This window comes from Lampetra fluviatilis, unplaced genomic scaffold (genome assembly GCF_964198595.1).
Source record: "Lampetra fluviatilis unplaced genomic scaffold, kcLamFluv1.1 SCAFFOLD_406, whole genome shotgun sequence".
Lineage (NCBI taxonomy): Eukaryota > Metazoa > Chordata > Hyperoartia > Petromyzontiformes > Petromyzontidae > Lampetra > Lampetra fluviatilis.
This window is the reverse complement of record NW_027621167.1, coordinates 70,001-85,298: the sequence shown is the minus strand read 5'-3', so window position 1 is coordinate 85,298 and position 15,298 is coordinate 70,001. Positions and strand designations below refer to the sequence as shown.

The window sequence follows — 15,298 nt, the reverse complement described above, 5'->3', positions numbered from 1 at the left end:
ACACTGCACCATAGACTCAACACTGCACCATAGACTCAACACTGCACCATAGACTCAACACTGCATCATAGACTCAACACTGCACCATAGACTCAACACTGCATCATAGACTCAACACTGCATCATAGACTCAACACTGCACCATAGACTCAACACTGCACCATAGACTCAACACTACCCATAGACTCAACACTGCATCATAGACTCAACACTGCACCACAGACTCAACACTGCACCATAGACTCAACACTGCACCAGGTAATTATTTTGAGGCTGAGTCGACCTAGGGGAGGAGGCCCAGGACTGGTTCAGATGATCGATGTCACTGAGTGTTGGTGGTGGTGTTTGTGGTGGTGGTTGTGGTGTTGGTGGTTGTGGTGGTTGTGGTCGTGTTGGTTGTGTTGGTGGTGGTTGTGGTGGTGGTTGTTGTGGTGTTGGTGGTTGTTGTGGTTGTGGTGGTGGTCGTGTTGGTTGTGGTGGTGGTGGTGGTTGTGGTGTTGGTTGTGGTGGTGGTGGTTGTGGTGGTGGTTGTTGTGGTTGTGGTTGTTGCGGTTGTGGTGGTTGTGGTGGTGGTTGTTGTGTTGGTTGTGGTGGTGGTTGTTGTGTTGGTTGTGGTGGTGGTGGTCGTGTTAGTTGTGGTGGTGGTGGTGGTTGTGGTGGTGGTTGTTGTGGTGGTGTTTGTTGCGGTTGTGGTGGTTGTGGTGGTGGTTGTTGTGTTGGTTGTGGTGGTGGTTGTTGTGTTGGTTGTGGTGGTGGTGGTCATGTTAGTTGTGGTGGTGGTGGTGGTTGTGGTGGTGGTTGTTGTGGTGGTGGTTGTTGCGGTTGTGGTGGTTGTGGTGGTGGTTGTTGTGTTGGTTGTGGTGGTGGTGGTCGTGTTGGTTGTGGTGGTGGTGGCCGTGAGCGAGAATCGGACTCTGCCGGGTTCTTAGTAGCGCGGCGTAGCGCTAACCACTGTCCCACCACTCCCCGCACCTCCTCTACCCCCCTCCATCTCTACCCCCCCCCACCTCTACCCCCCCCCACCTTTACCCCCCCACCTCTACCCCCACCTCTACCCCCCCACCTCTACCCCCCCACCTCTACCCCCCCACCTCTACCCCCCCACCTCCCCCCCACCTCTCCCTCCACCTCCCCCCCCACCTCTCCCCCCACCTCTACCCCCCCCCACCTCTACCCCCACCTCTACCCCCCCACCTCTACCCCCCACCTCCCCCCCACCTCTCCCTCCACCTCCCCCCCCACCTCTCCCCCCACCTCTATCCCCCCCACCTCTACCCCCACCTCTACCCCCACCTCTACCCCCCCACCTCTACCCCCCCACCTCTACCCCCCCACCTCTACCCCCTACCTCCCCCCCACCTCTCCCTCCACCTCCCCCCCCCACCTCTCCCCCCACCTCTACCCCCCCCACCTCTACCCCCACCTCTACCCCCACCTCTACCCCCCCACCTCTACCCCCCCACCTCTACCCCCCCACCTCTACCCCCTACCTCCCCCCACCTCTCCCTCCACCTCCCCCCCCACCTCTCCCCCCACCTCTACCCCCCCCCCCACCTCTACCCCCACCTCTACCCCCCCCCCCACTTCTACCCCCCCACCACCTCCCTCCCCACCACCAAGGCCTCGCCATGCCTAAGAGCACTGCCACCACAGCCGCCGCCACAGCCGCCGCCACAACCGCCGCCACAAACCGCCACGGTGGTGGCGAGCGCCGGAGGGGGCGATCGTTCGGAGCGCCTCGCGGGGCCCCTTTTGATGGGGCCCCCCAACTTGGTGCCCCCCATGACCTCCGCGACCTCGTCGTGGTCGTCGTCGTCGTCGTCGTCTGTGGCGGCGGCGGGGAGAGCCGGGAGTCGCTTCAAAGCGAAGCATTCGCTGGACAGCGACGAGGAGGACAATGACGATGACGGGAGGCGCGCCGGCACGGGGAAGTATGACATCCTGAAGAGCGACGACATCGAGGGTGGGTGGTGCCGCTTGCTCGCCCGCTCGCCCGTCCGCTCGCCCGTACACTCGTCCACTCGCTCATCCACTCACTCATCCGCTCACTCACTCGCTCATACACTCATCCACTCACTCGCTCATCCACTCACCCACTCACTCATCCACTCGCTCGCTCATCCACTCACCCACTCACTCATCCACTCACTCATCCACTCACTCATCCACTCGCTCGCTCATCCACTCACTCATCCACTCGCTCATACACTCATCCACTCACTCACTCATCCACTCACCCACTCACTCATCCACTCGCTCGCTCATCCACTCACTCATCCACTCGCTCATACACTCACCCACTCACTCACCCACTCACTCACCCACTCACTCATCCACTCGCTCATACACTCACCCACTCACTCACCCACTCACTCACTCACTCACTCATCCACTCACTCACCCACTCACTCACTCACTCACTCATCCACTCACTCACCCACTCACTCACCCACTCACTCACTCACTCACTCATCCACTCACTCATCCACTCACTCACCCACTCACTCATCCACTCACCCACTCACTCACTCATCCACTCACTCACCCACTCACTCACTCACTCACTCATCCACTCACTCATCCACTCACTCACCCACTCACTCACTCATCCACTCACTCACCCACTCACTCACTCACTCACTCATCCACTCACTCATCCACTCACTCACCCACTCACTCACTCACTCACTCATCCACTCACTCATCCACTCACTCATCCACTCACTCACTCGCTCATCCACTCACTCATCCACTCACTCACCCACTCACTCGCTCATCCACTCACTCACTCATCCACTCGCTCATCCACTCACCCACTCACTCATCCACTCGCTCATACACTCATCCACTCACTCATCCGCTCACTCACTCACTCACCCACTCACTCACCCTCTCACTCACCCTCTCACTCACCCTCTCACTCACACTCACACACACTTTCACTCACACTCTCACTCACCCACTCACTCACCCTCTCACTCACCCTCTCACTCACCCTCTCACTCACCCTCTCACTCACCCTCTCACTCACCCTCTTACTCACCCTCTCACTCACTCACACTCTCACTCACCCGCTCACCCTCCCGCTCACCCTCTCACCCTCCCGCTCACCCTGCCGCTCACCAGGTGAGGAGGAGGCGACGCTGGACTTCGAGGGCGGCGTACGCATCACTCACTCACTCACCCTCTCACTCACCCACTCACTCACCCTTTCACTCACCCTCCCTCTCACCTGCTCACCCTCCCGCTCACCCTCTCACCCGCTCACCCTGCCGCTCACCAGGTGAGGAGGAGGCGACGCTGGACTTCGAGGGCGGCGTACGCATCACTCACTCACTCACCCTCTCACTCACCCACTCACTCACCCTCTCACTCACCCTCTCACTCACCCTCTCACTCACCCTTTCACTCACCCTCCCTCTCACCTGCTCACCCTCCCGCTCACCCTCTCACTCTCCCGCTCACTCACCCTCTCACTCACCCTCTCACTCACCCTCTCACTCACCCTCTCACTCACCCTCTCACTCACACTCACACTCACTCACACTCACACACACTTTCACTCACCCTCTCACTCACCCTCCCGCTCACCCTCTCACCCTCCCGCTCACCCTGCCGCTCACCAGGTGAGGAGGAGGCAACGCTGGACTTCGAGGGCGGCGTACGCATCACTCCCTTCAACCTCCGTGAGGAAATGGAGGAGGGACACTTTGACTCCCATGGGAACTACTTTCTGCACCGGGATGAGGTGGTGAGGGACAGCTGGCTGGACAACATCGACTGGGTGAGCGTGCCACCTCACCCTCACCCTCACCCTCCTCACCCTCACCCTCCTCACCCTCACCCTACTCACCCTCACCCTCACCCTCCTCACCCTCACCAGAAGCAGCCTCCACCCGCCTCACCGCCAGTGCTCACCATCTCTCTCTCACCATCTCACCATCTCTCTCACCATCTCACTCACCATCTCACCATCTCTCTCACCATCTCTCTCTCACCATCTCACCATCTCTCTCACCATCTCACTCACCATCTCACTCACCATCTCACTCACCATCTCTCTCACCATCTCACCATCTCACTCACCATCTCTCTCACCATCTCACTCGCCATCTCTCTCACCATCTCACCATCTCACTCACCATCTCTCTCACCATCTCACCATCTCTCTCACCATCTCTCTCACCATCTCACTCGCCATCTCTCTCACCATCTCTCTCACCATCTCTCTCACCATCTCACTCGCCATCTCTCTCACCATCTCACCATCTCACTCACCATCTCTCTCACCATCTCACTCACCATCTCTCTCACCATCTCTCTCACCATCTCTCTCACCATCTCACTCACCATCTCACTCACCATCTCACTCACCATCTCTCTCACCATCTCTCTCACCATCTCACTCACCATCTCACTCACCATCTCACTCACCATCTCACTCACCATCTCTCTCTCACCATCTCTCTCACCATCTCACTCACCATCTCACTCACCATCTCACTCACCATCTCTCTCACCATCTCACTCACCATCTCACTCACCATCTCACTCACCATCTCACTCACCATCTCTCTCACCATCTCACTCACCATCTCACTCACCATCTCTCTCACCATCTCACTCACCATCTCACTCACCATCTCACTCACCATCTCTCACTCACCATCTCACTCACCATCTCACTCACCATCTCTCACTCACCATCTCTCTCACCATCTCTCTCACCATCTCACTCACCATCTCTCACTCACCATCTCACTCACCATCTCTCACTCACCATCTCACTCACCATCTCACTCACCATCTCTCTCACCATCTCTCTCACCATCTCACTCGCCATCTCTCTCACCATCTCACCATCTCACTCACCATCTCTCTCACCATCTCACTCACCATCTCACTCACCATCTCACTCACCATCTCACTCACCATCTCTCTCACCATCTCACTCACCATCTCACTCACCATCTCTCTCACCATCTCACTCACCATCTCACTCACCATCTCACTCACCATCTCTCACTCACCATCTCACTCACCATCTCACTCACCATCTCTCACTCACCATCTCTCTCACCATCTCTCTCACCATCTCACTCACCATCTCTCACTCACCATCTCACTCACCATCTCTCACTCACCATCTCACTCACCATCTCACTCACCATCTCTCTCACCATCTCTCTCACCATCTCACTCGCCATCTCTCTCACCATCTCACCATCTCACTCACCATCTCTCTCACCATCTCTCTCACCATCTCACTCACCATCTCTCTCACCATCTCTCTCACCATCTCTCTCACCATCTCACTCACCATCTCACTCACCATCTCACTCACCATCTCTCTCACCATCTCTCTCACCATCTCTCTCACCATCTCACTCACCATCTCACTCACCATCTCTCTCACCATCTCACTCACCATCTCTCTCTCACCATCTCACTCACCATCTCACTCACCATCTCTCTCTCACCATCTCTCTCACCATCTCACTCACCATCTCTCTCACCATCTCTCTCACCATCTCACTCACACATCTCTCTCACCATCTCTCTCACCATCTCTCACTCACCATCTCACTCACCATCTCTCACTCACCATCTCACTCACCATCTCTCTCACCATCTCTCTCTCACCATCTCACCATCTCTCTCACCATCTCTCTCACCATCTCTCTCACCATCTCTCTCACCATCTCACTCACCATCTCACTCACCATCTCACTCACCATCTCTCTCACCATCTCTCTCACCATCTCACTCACCATCTCTCTCACCATCTCTCTCACCATCTCTCACTCACCATCTCTCTCACCATCTCTCTCACCATCTCACTCACCATCTCACTCACCATCTCACTCACCATCTCTCTCACCATCTCTCTCTCACCATCTCTCTCTCACCATCTCTCTCACCATCTCACTCACCATCTCACTCACCATCTCTCTCTCCATCTCACTCACCATCTCACTCACCATCTCACTCACCATCTCACTCACCATCTCACTCACCATCTCTCTCTCACCATCTCACTCACCATCTCTCTCACCATCTCACTCACCATCTCTCTCTCACCATCTCACTCACCATCTCTCTCACCATCTCACTCACCATCTCTCTCACCATCTCTCTCACCATCTCTCTCACCATCTCACTCACCATCTCACTCACCATCTCACTCACCATCTCACTCACCATCTCTCTCTCACCATCTCACTCACCATCTCACTCACCATCTCACCATCTCACTCACCATCTCTCTCACCATCTCTCTCACCATCTCTCTCTCACCATCTCTCTCACCATCTCACTCACCATCTCTCTCACCATCTCACTCACCATCTCTCTCTCACCATCTCTCTCACCATCTCACTCACCATCTCTCTCACCATCTCTCTCACCATCTCACTCACCATCTCTCTCACCATCTCTCTCACCATCTCTCACTCACCATCTCACTCACCATCTCTCACTCACCATCTCACTCACCATCTCTCTCACCATCTCTCTCTCACCATCTCACCATCTCTCTCACCATCTCTCTCACCATCTCTCTCACCATCTCTCTCACCATCTCACTCACCATCTCACTCACCATCTCACTCACCATCTCACTCACCATCTCTCTCTCACCATCTCTCTCTCACCATCTCTCTCACCATCTCACTCACCATCTCACTCACCATCTCACTCACCATCTCACTCACCATCTCACTCACCATCTCTCTCTCACCATCTCTCTCTCACCATCTCTCTCACCATCTCACTCACCATCTCACTCACCATCTCGCTCACCATCTCTCTCACCATCTCACTCACCATCTCACTCACCATCTCTCTCACCATCTCACTCACCATCTCTCTCTCACCATCTCTCTCACCATCTCTCACTCACCATCTCTCTCTCACCATCTCTCTCACCATCTCACTCACCATCTCACTCACCATCTCACTCACCATCTCTCTCACCATCTCTCTCACCATCTCTCTCTCACCATCTCTCTCTCACCATCTCTCTCACCATCTCACTCACCATCTCACTCACCATCTCTCTCTCCATCTCACTCACCATCTCACTCACCATCTCACTCACCATCTCACTCACCATCTCACTCACCATCTCACTCACCATCTCTCTCTCACCATCTCACTCACCATCTCTCTCACCATCTCACTCACCATCTCTCTCTCACCATCTCACTCACCATCTCTCTCACCATCTCACTCACCATCTCTCTCTCACCATCTCTCTCACCATCTCTCTCCCCATCTCTCTCACCATCTCTCTCACCATCTCACTCACCATCTCACTCACCATCTCACTCACCATCTCACTCACCATCTCTCTCTCACCATCTCACTCACCATCTCACTCACCATCTCACTCACCATCTCACCATCTCACTCACCATCTCTCTCACCATCTCTCTCACCATCTCTCTCTCACCATCTCTCTCACCATCTCACTCACCATCTCTCTCACCATCTCACTCACCATCTCTCTCTCACCATCTCACTCACCATCTCTCTCTCACCATCTCACTCACCATCTCTCACTCACCATCTCACTCACCATCTCACTCACCATCTCTCTCTCACCATCTCACTCACCATCTCTCTCACCATCTCACTCACCATCTCACTCACCATCTCTCTCACCATCTCACTCACCATCTCTCTCTCACCATCTCACTCACCATCTCTCTCTCACCATCTCACTCACCATCTCACTCACCATCTCACTCACCATCTCACTCACCATCTCACTCACCATCTCACTCACCATCTCACTCACCATCTCACTCACCATCTCTCTCACCATCTCACTCACCATCTCACTCACCATCTCTCTCTCACCATCTATCTCACCATCTCACTCACCATCTCACTCACCATCTCACTCACCATCTCACTCACCATCTCTCTCACCATCTCTCTCACCATCTCACTCACCATCTCTCTCACCATCTCACTCACCATCTCACTCACCATCTCACTCACCATCTCACTCACCATCTCTCTCACCATCTCTCTCACCATCTCACTCACCATCTCTCTCACCATCTCACTCACCATCTCGCTCACCATCTCTCTCACCATCTCACTCACCATCTCTCTCACCATCTCACTCACCATCTCACTCACCATCTCACTCACCATCTCTCTCTCACCATCTCACTCACCATCTCTCTCACCATCTCACTCACCATCTCTCTCACCATCTCACTCACCATCTCACTCACCATCTCACTCACCATCTCTCTCTCACCATCTCTCTCACCATCTCTCTCACCATTTCTCTCACCATCTCACTCACCATCTCACTCACCATCTCTCTCACCATCTCACTCACCATCTCTCTCACCATCTCTCTCACCATTTCTCTCACCATCTCACTCACCATCTCTCTCACCATCTCACTCACCATCTCACTCACCATCTCACTCACCATCTCTCTCACCATCTCACTCACCATCTCTCTCGCCATCTCTCACTCACCATCTCACTCACCATCTCACTCACCATCTCACCATCTCTCTCACCATCTCTCTCTCACCATCTCTCTCACCATCTCACTCACCATCTCACCATCTCTCTCACCATCTCACCATCTCACTCACCATCTCACCATCTCTCTCACCATCTCACTCACCATCTCACCATCTCTCTCACCATCTCACCATCTCTCTCACCATCTCACCATCTCTCTCACCATCTCTCTCACCATCTCACTCACCATCTCACCATCTCTCTCACCATCTCACCATCTCTCTCACCATCTCACTCACCATCTCACCATCTCTCTCACCATCTCACCATCTCTCTCACCATCTCTCTCACCATCTCACCATCTCTCTCACCATCTCACTCACCATCTCACCATCTCTCTCACCATCTCAGGTGCGAGTGAAGGAGAGGCCGCTGGGAGTAGCTAAGCCCGTCCGCGCTGCCGGCGCCGCCGCTGCCAAAGATTCGGGGGGCGATGAAGAGTCCGATGACGACGACGACGACGACGACGACGACTCTGGCGTGGACGAGGTGGCCATCCTCACCGGGATTCTTCCTCTCCTGCAAGCTGGCGAGAGCGTGGAGAGAGCCATCAGGAGACTCGGCGGGAGAGGCGGGAGAGGCGGGAGAGGCGGAGTGGCGAAGAGGACAAGGGAGCAGCAGCAGAAGGGAGGGAAGGGCGAGGCGGTGCCGGTGGCGATGGAGGAGGGGGAGGAGCGTGAGAAGATGCAGAAGGTACGTGTGTGTGTGTGCGTGTGTGTCTGTGTGTGTGTGTGCGTGTGTTTGGGCGTGTGTTTGTGTGTGTGTGTTTGTGTGTGTGTGTGTGTTTGTGTGTGTGTGTGTGTTTGTTTGTCAGTGTTTGTGTGTCTGTGTGTGTGTGTGTGTTTGTGTGTGTGTGTTTGTGTGTGTGTGTTTGTGTGTTTGTGTTTGTTTGTCAGTGTTTGTGTGTGTGTGTGTTTGTGTGTGTGTGTTTGTGTGTGTGCGTGTGTTTGTGCGTGTGTTTGTGTGTGTGTGTGTTTGTGCGTGTGTGTGTGTTTGTGTGTTTGTGTTTGTTTGTCAGTGTTTGTGTGTGTCTGTGTGTGTGTGTGTTTGTGTGTGTGTGTTTGTGTGTTTGTGTGTGTGTGTTTGTTTGTCAGTGTTTGTGTGTGTGTTTGTGTGTGTGTGTTTGTGTGTGCGTGTGTGTGTGTGTTTGTCTGTGTGTGTGTGTGTTTGTCTTTGTGTGTGTGTTTGTGTGTGTGTTTGTCTGTGTGTTTTTCTGTGTATGTGTTTGTGTGTGTGTTTGTGTGTGTGTTTGTCTGTGTGTGTGTTTGTGTGTGTGTGTGTGTTTGTCTGTGCGTGTGTGTTTGTGTGTGTTTGTGTGTGTGTGTCTTTGTCCGTGTGTGAGTGTTCGTGTGAGTGAACGAGTGAGTGTGTGGGTGGACGCGTGAGTGGGTGAGTGAGTGGGTGGGTGAGTGGGTGAGTGAGTGGGTGAGTGGGTGAGTGAGTGGGTGAGTGGGTGAGTGAGTGGGTGGGTGAGTGGGTGGGTGAGTGGGTGAGTGAGTGAGTGGGTGAGTGAGTGGGTGAGTGAGTGGGTGAGTGGGTGGGTGAGTGAGTGGGTGAGTGGGTGAGTGAGTGAGTGGGTGCGTGAGTGGGTGAGTAAGTGGGTGAGTGAATGGATGAGTGAGCGAGCGAGTGACTGAGTGTACGAGTGAGTGAGTGTGTAACTGAGTGAGTGAGTGAGTGTATGAGTGAGCGAGAGAGTGTGTAACTGAGTGTGTAACTGAGTGAGCGAGTGAGAGAGTGTATGAGTGAGCGAGAGAGTAAGTGAGTGAGCGAGTGAGTGTGTAACTGACCGAGTGACTGAGTGAGCGAGCGAGTGAGTGACTGAGTGTACGAGTGAGCGAGCGAGTGACTGAGTGAGTGTGTAACTGAGTGAGCGAGCGAGAGAGTGACTGAGTGTGCGAGTCAGCGAGAGAGTGAGTGTGTGAGTTTGTAACTGAGTGAGCGAGTGACTGAGTGAGTGAATGAGCGAGCGAGTGAGTGAGTGAGTGAGTGACTGAGTGAGTGACTGAGTGAGTGAGTGACTGACTTAATGAGTGAGTGACTGACTGAATACGTGAGGGAGTGACTGAGTGAGTGAGTGAGTGACTGACTGAATGAATGAGTGAGCGAGTGACTGACTGAGTGAGCGAGCGAGCTAGTGACCCAGGCTTCGTCTCTCCCGCAGCTCATCAGCCTGGCGGATGAGCTCATCCAGTCTGGCTACTACGAGATCTACGGAGACACGCGCGAGAAGATCTCCCACCGCCTTCGGGCGCTCGCAACCCCCGCAACCCCCGCAACCCCCGCAACCGCCGCAACCGCCGCAACCGCCGCAACCGCCGCAACGCAACAGCAAAAACAACGAGGCAGAGACGCCGGAGATGATTCCTCCGGCCCGCCGCCCGCCAAACGCAGCAAGGCGTCCGTGACGTTTGCCGATGGTGGTGGTGGTGGTGATGGTGGTGATGGTGGTGGTGGTGATGGTGGTGGTGGTGTTGATGGTGGTGGTGGTGACGACGTTGAGGATGCGCTGGACATGTTTGCCGAGGAGATCGACGTGCAAACTTTGAGTCGCGACGACCGGAGGGGTGGGGCCGGTGGTGAGGGTTGACGCACGGCGAGCGAGCGAACCACTCGCTCACTCACTATTCACTCAGTCACTCGCTCACTCACTCACTCAGTCACTCGCTCGCTCACTCAGTCACTCGCTCGCTCACTCAGTCACTCAGTCACTAACTCACTCAGTAACTCGCTCACTCACTCAGTCACTCACTCATTCACTCAGTCACTCGCTCACTTACTCACTCACTCACTCAGTCACTCGCTCGCTCACTCAGTCACTCAGTCACTAACTCACTCAGTAACTCGCTCACTCACTCAGTCACTCACTCATTCACTCAGTCACTCGCTCACTTACTCAGTCACTCACTCACTCACTCAGTCACTCGCTCACTCACTCAGTCACTCAGTTACACACTCAGTCACTCACTCAGTCACTCGCTCACTCAGTCACTCAGTCACTCGCTCACTCACTCAGTCACTCAGTTACACACTCACTCACCACACTGACTCACTACTCACTGACTCACTACTCACACACTCACACACTCACACATTCACTCACACACTCACTCACACACTCACTCACACACTCACTACTCACTCACACACACACTCACTCACTCACACAGTCACTCACACACTTACTCACTCAACTCACTCACACACTCACTGACTCATTCAAACACTCACACACTCACTCACTCACACACTCACTCACTGACTCATACACTCACTCACCCACTCACTCACACATTCACTCACCACACCCGCCCGCGGCACGGGCTAGAGAAGAGACGGAGTGACGTGGTACAGGAGGACGTGGAGCTGAGTGGACTTGCCGATGACTGGTACCAGCGGTGTCAAGATCGGCCTCAGTGGAGGAGGCTCGTGAAGGACGCTACTGGTGCCAGGCTAGGTGCACCCAGGACGCTACTGGGCAGTTGGAGGCAGTCGCCCTCCAACAACAACGGAGGGCGGAGGAGCGACGCTCACAACAACGAGCGGAGCGCCGGGTGGCTAAAGCACAGCAAGTTGGCACAGTAGGGGGCACAGGTGGTGCATCAGCCAGTCATCTCGGTCATCTCGGTCAGTCGACCCGTGGCACCTGCTGGGTCTGCCCCGTGACCTCCTCCTCATGCACCTAGCCTGGCACAGCAGTACAACCCGTGGCACCTGCTGGGTCTGCCCCGTGACCTCCTCCTGCCAGCGGGCGTTCGACACTTCACGTGGCCTCAAGGTGCACTTGGCCTGGCACAAGCGTCGTGGTGACATCACCGCCACTTAGTGGCGAATGGCGGTTGTTGTATCTCTGTGTCTGTGTGTGTGTGTCTGTGTGTGTGTGTCTGTCTGTGTGTGTGTGTCTGTGTGTGTGTGTCTGTGTGTGTGTGTGTGTCTGTGTGTGTGTGTGTCTGTGTGTGTGTCTGTGTGTGTCTGTGTGTGTCTGTGTGTGTGTCTGTGTGTGTCTGTGTGTGTCTGTGTGTGTGTGTGTGTCTGTGTGTGTGTGTGTGTCTGTGTGTGTGTGTCTGTGTGTGTGTGTCTGTGTGTGTCTGTGTGTCTGTGTGTCTGTGTGCAGAGGAAGTTAAGGTGGGCGACGATGAGGTGCTGTGGCAGTACAAGTGGGAGGAGGAGGATGGAGCGGAGGTCTATGGACCCTTCACCAGCGCGCAGATGCAGGTGGAGAGAGATGCACACACAGAGATACACACACAGAGATACACACACAGAGATACACACACAGAGATACACACACAGAGATACACACACAGAGATACACACACAGAGATACACACACAGAGATACACACACAGAGATACACACACAGAGATACACACACAGAGATACACACAGAGATATACACACACACAGAGACACACACACAGAGTTACACACACAGAGACACACACACAGAGATACACACACAGAGTTACACACGCAGAGATACACACACAGAGATACACACACAGAGATACACACACAGAGTTACACACACAGAGACACACACACAGAGTTACACACACAGAGATACACACACAGAGATACACACACAGAGATACACACAGAGATATACACACAGAGATACACACACACACACAGAGATACACACACAGAGATACACACAGAGTTACACACACAGAGTTACACACACAGAGACACACACACAGAGATACACACACAGAGTTACACACACAGAGACACACACACAGAGATACACACACAGAGATTCACACACAGAGACACACACACAGATACACACACAGAGACACACACACAGAGATACACACACAGAGACACACACACAGAGATACACACACAGAGTTACACACACAGAGACACACACACAGAGATACACACACAGAGATACACACACAGAGATACACACACAGAGACACACACACAGATACACACACAGAGACACACACACAGAGATACACACACAGAGACACACACACAGAGATACACACACAGAGATATACACACACAGATACACACAGACACACACACAGACACACACAGACACTCACACAGACACTCACACGGTACACACTCGGTACACACACACACACACAAGGTACACAAACAGTACCCACACAGTACACACACACAGAGTACAAACACACACACCACACCACACTACACACCACACCACACACCACACCACACTACACACCACACCACACTACACACCACACCACACACCACACTACACACCACACCACACTACACACCACACCACACACCACACTACACACCACACCACACTACACTACACACCACACCACACTACACACCACACTACACACCACACTACACACCACACTACACACCACACGACACCACACTACACACCACACCACACAACACACTACACACCACACTACACACCACACTACACACCACACTACACACCACACGACACCACACACCACACCACACACCACACTACACACCACACTACACACCACACTACACACCACACGACACCACACACCACACCACACACCACACCACACTACACACCACACGACACCACACACCACACCACACTACACACCACACGACACCACACACCACACACACACCACACACCACACACACACCACACACCACACACACACCACACACCACACACACACCACACTACACACCACACCACACACCACACTACACACCACACTACACACCACACTACACACCACACGACACCACACACCACACCACACACCACACCACACTACACACCACACGACACCACACACCACACCACACTACACACCACACGACACCACACACCACACACACACCACACACCACACACACACCACACACCACACACACACCACACACCACACACACACCACACTACACACCACACCACACACCACACTACACACCACACTACACACCACACTACACACCACACGACACCACACACCACACCACACACCACACTACACACCACACGACACCACACACCACACCACACTACACACCACACGACACCACACACCACACACACACCACACCACACTACACACCACACGACACCACACACCACACCACACTACACACCACACGACACCACACACCACACACACACCACACACCACACACCACACACACACCACACACCACACACACCACACACCACACACCACACCACACACCACACCACACACCACACTACACACCACACTACACACCACACTACACACCACACGACACCACACACCACACCACACACCACACCACACTACACACCACACGACACCACACACCACACCACACTACACACCACACGACACCACACACCACACACACACCACACACCACACACACACCACACACCACACACACACCACACACCACACACACACCACACTACACACCACACCACACACCACACTACACACCACACTACACACCACACTACACACCACACGACACCACACACCACACCACACACCACACCACACTACACACCACACGACACCACACACCACACCACACTACACACCACACGACACCACACACCACACACACACCACACACCACACACACACCACACACCACACACACACCACACACCACACACACACCACACACCACACACACACCACACTACACACCACACCACACACCACACTACACACCACACTACACACCACACTACACACCACACGACACCACACACCACACACAC

The 15,298-nt window shown here is 54.1% G+C and overlaps 1 protein-coding gene across 1 annotated transcript in view; it reads left to right on the top strand.

The window, feature by feature from the left end:
- The first annotated feature begins 1,623 nt into the window (after positions 1–1,623).
- Positions 1,624–15,298, top strand: part of CD2BP2 (CD2 cytoplasmic tail binding protein 2) — a 15,141-nt gene continuing 1,466 nt past the window's right edge. The window contains exons 1-5 of the mRNA XM_078885269.1: positions 1,624–1,963; positions 3,627–3,784; positions 8,908–9,249; positions 10,721–11,135; positions 12,671–12,771. Coding sequence (XP_078741395.1) covers positions 1,756–1,963; positions 3,627–3,784; positions 8,908–9,249; positions 10,721–11,135; positions 12,671–12,771 — 1,224 coding nt within the window. The 5' untranslated portion in view covers positions 1,624–1,755. The remainder of the gene's footprint in view (positions 1,964–3,626; positions 3,785–8,907; positions 9,250–10,720; positions 11,136–12,670; positions 12,772–15,298) is intronic.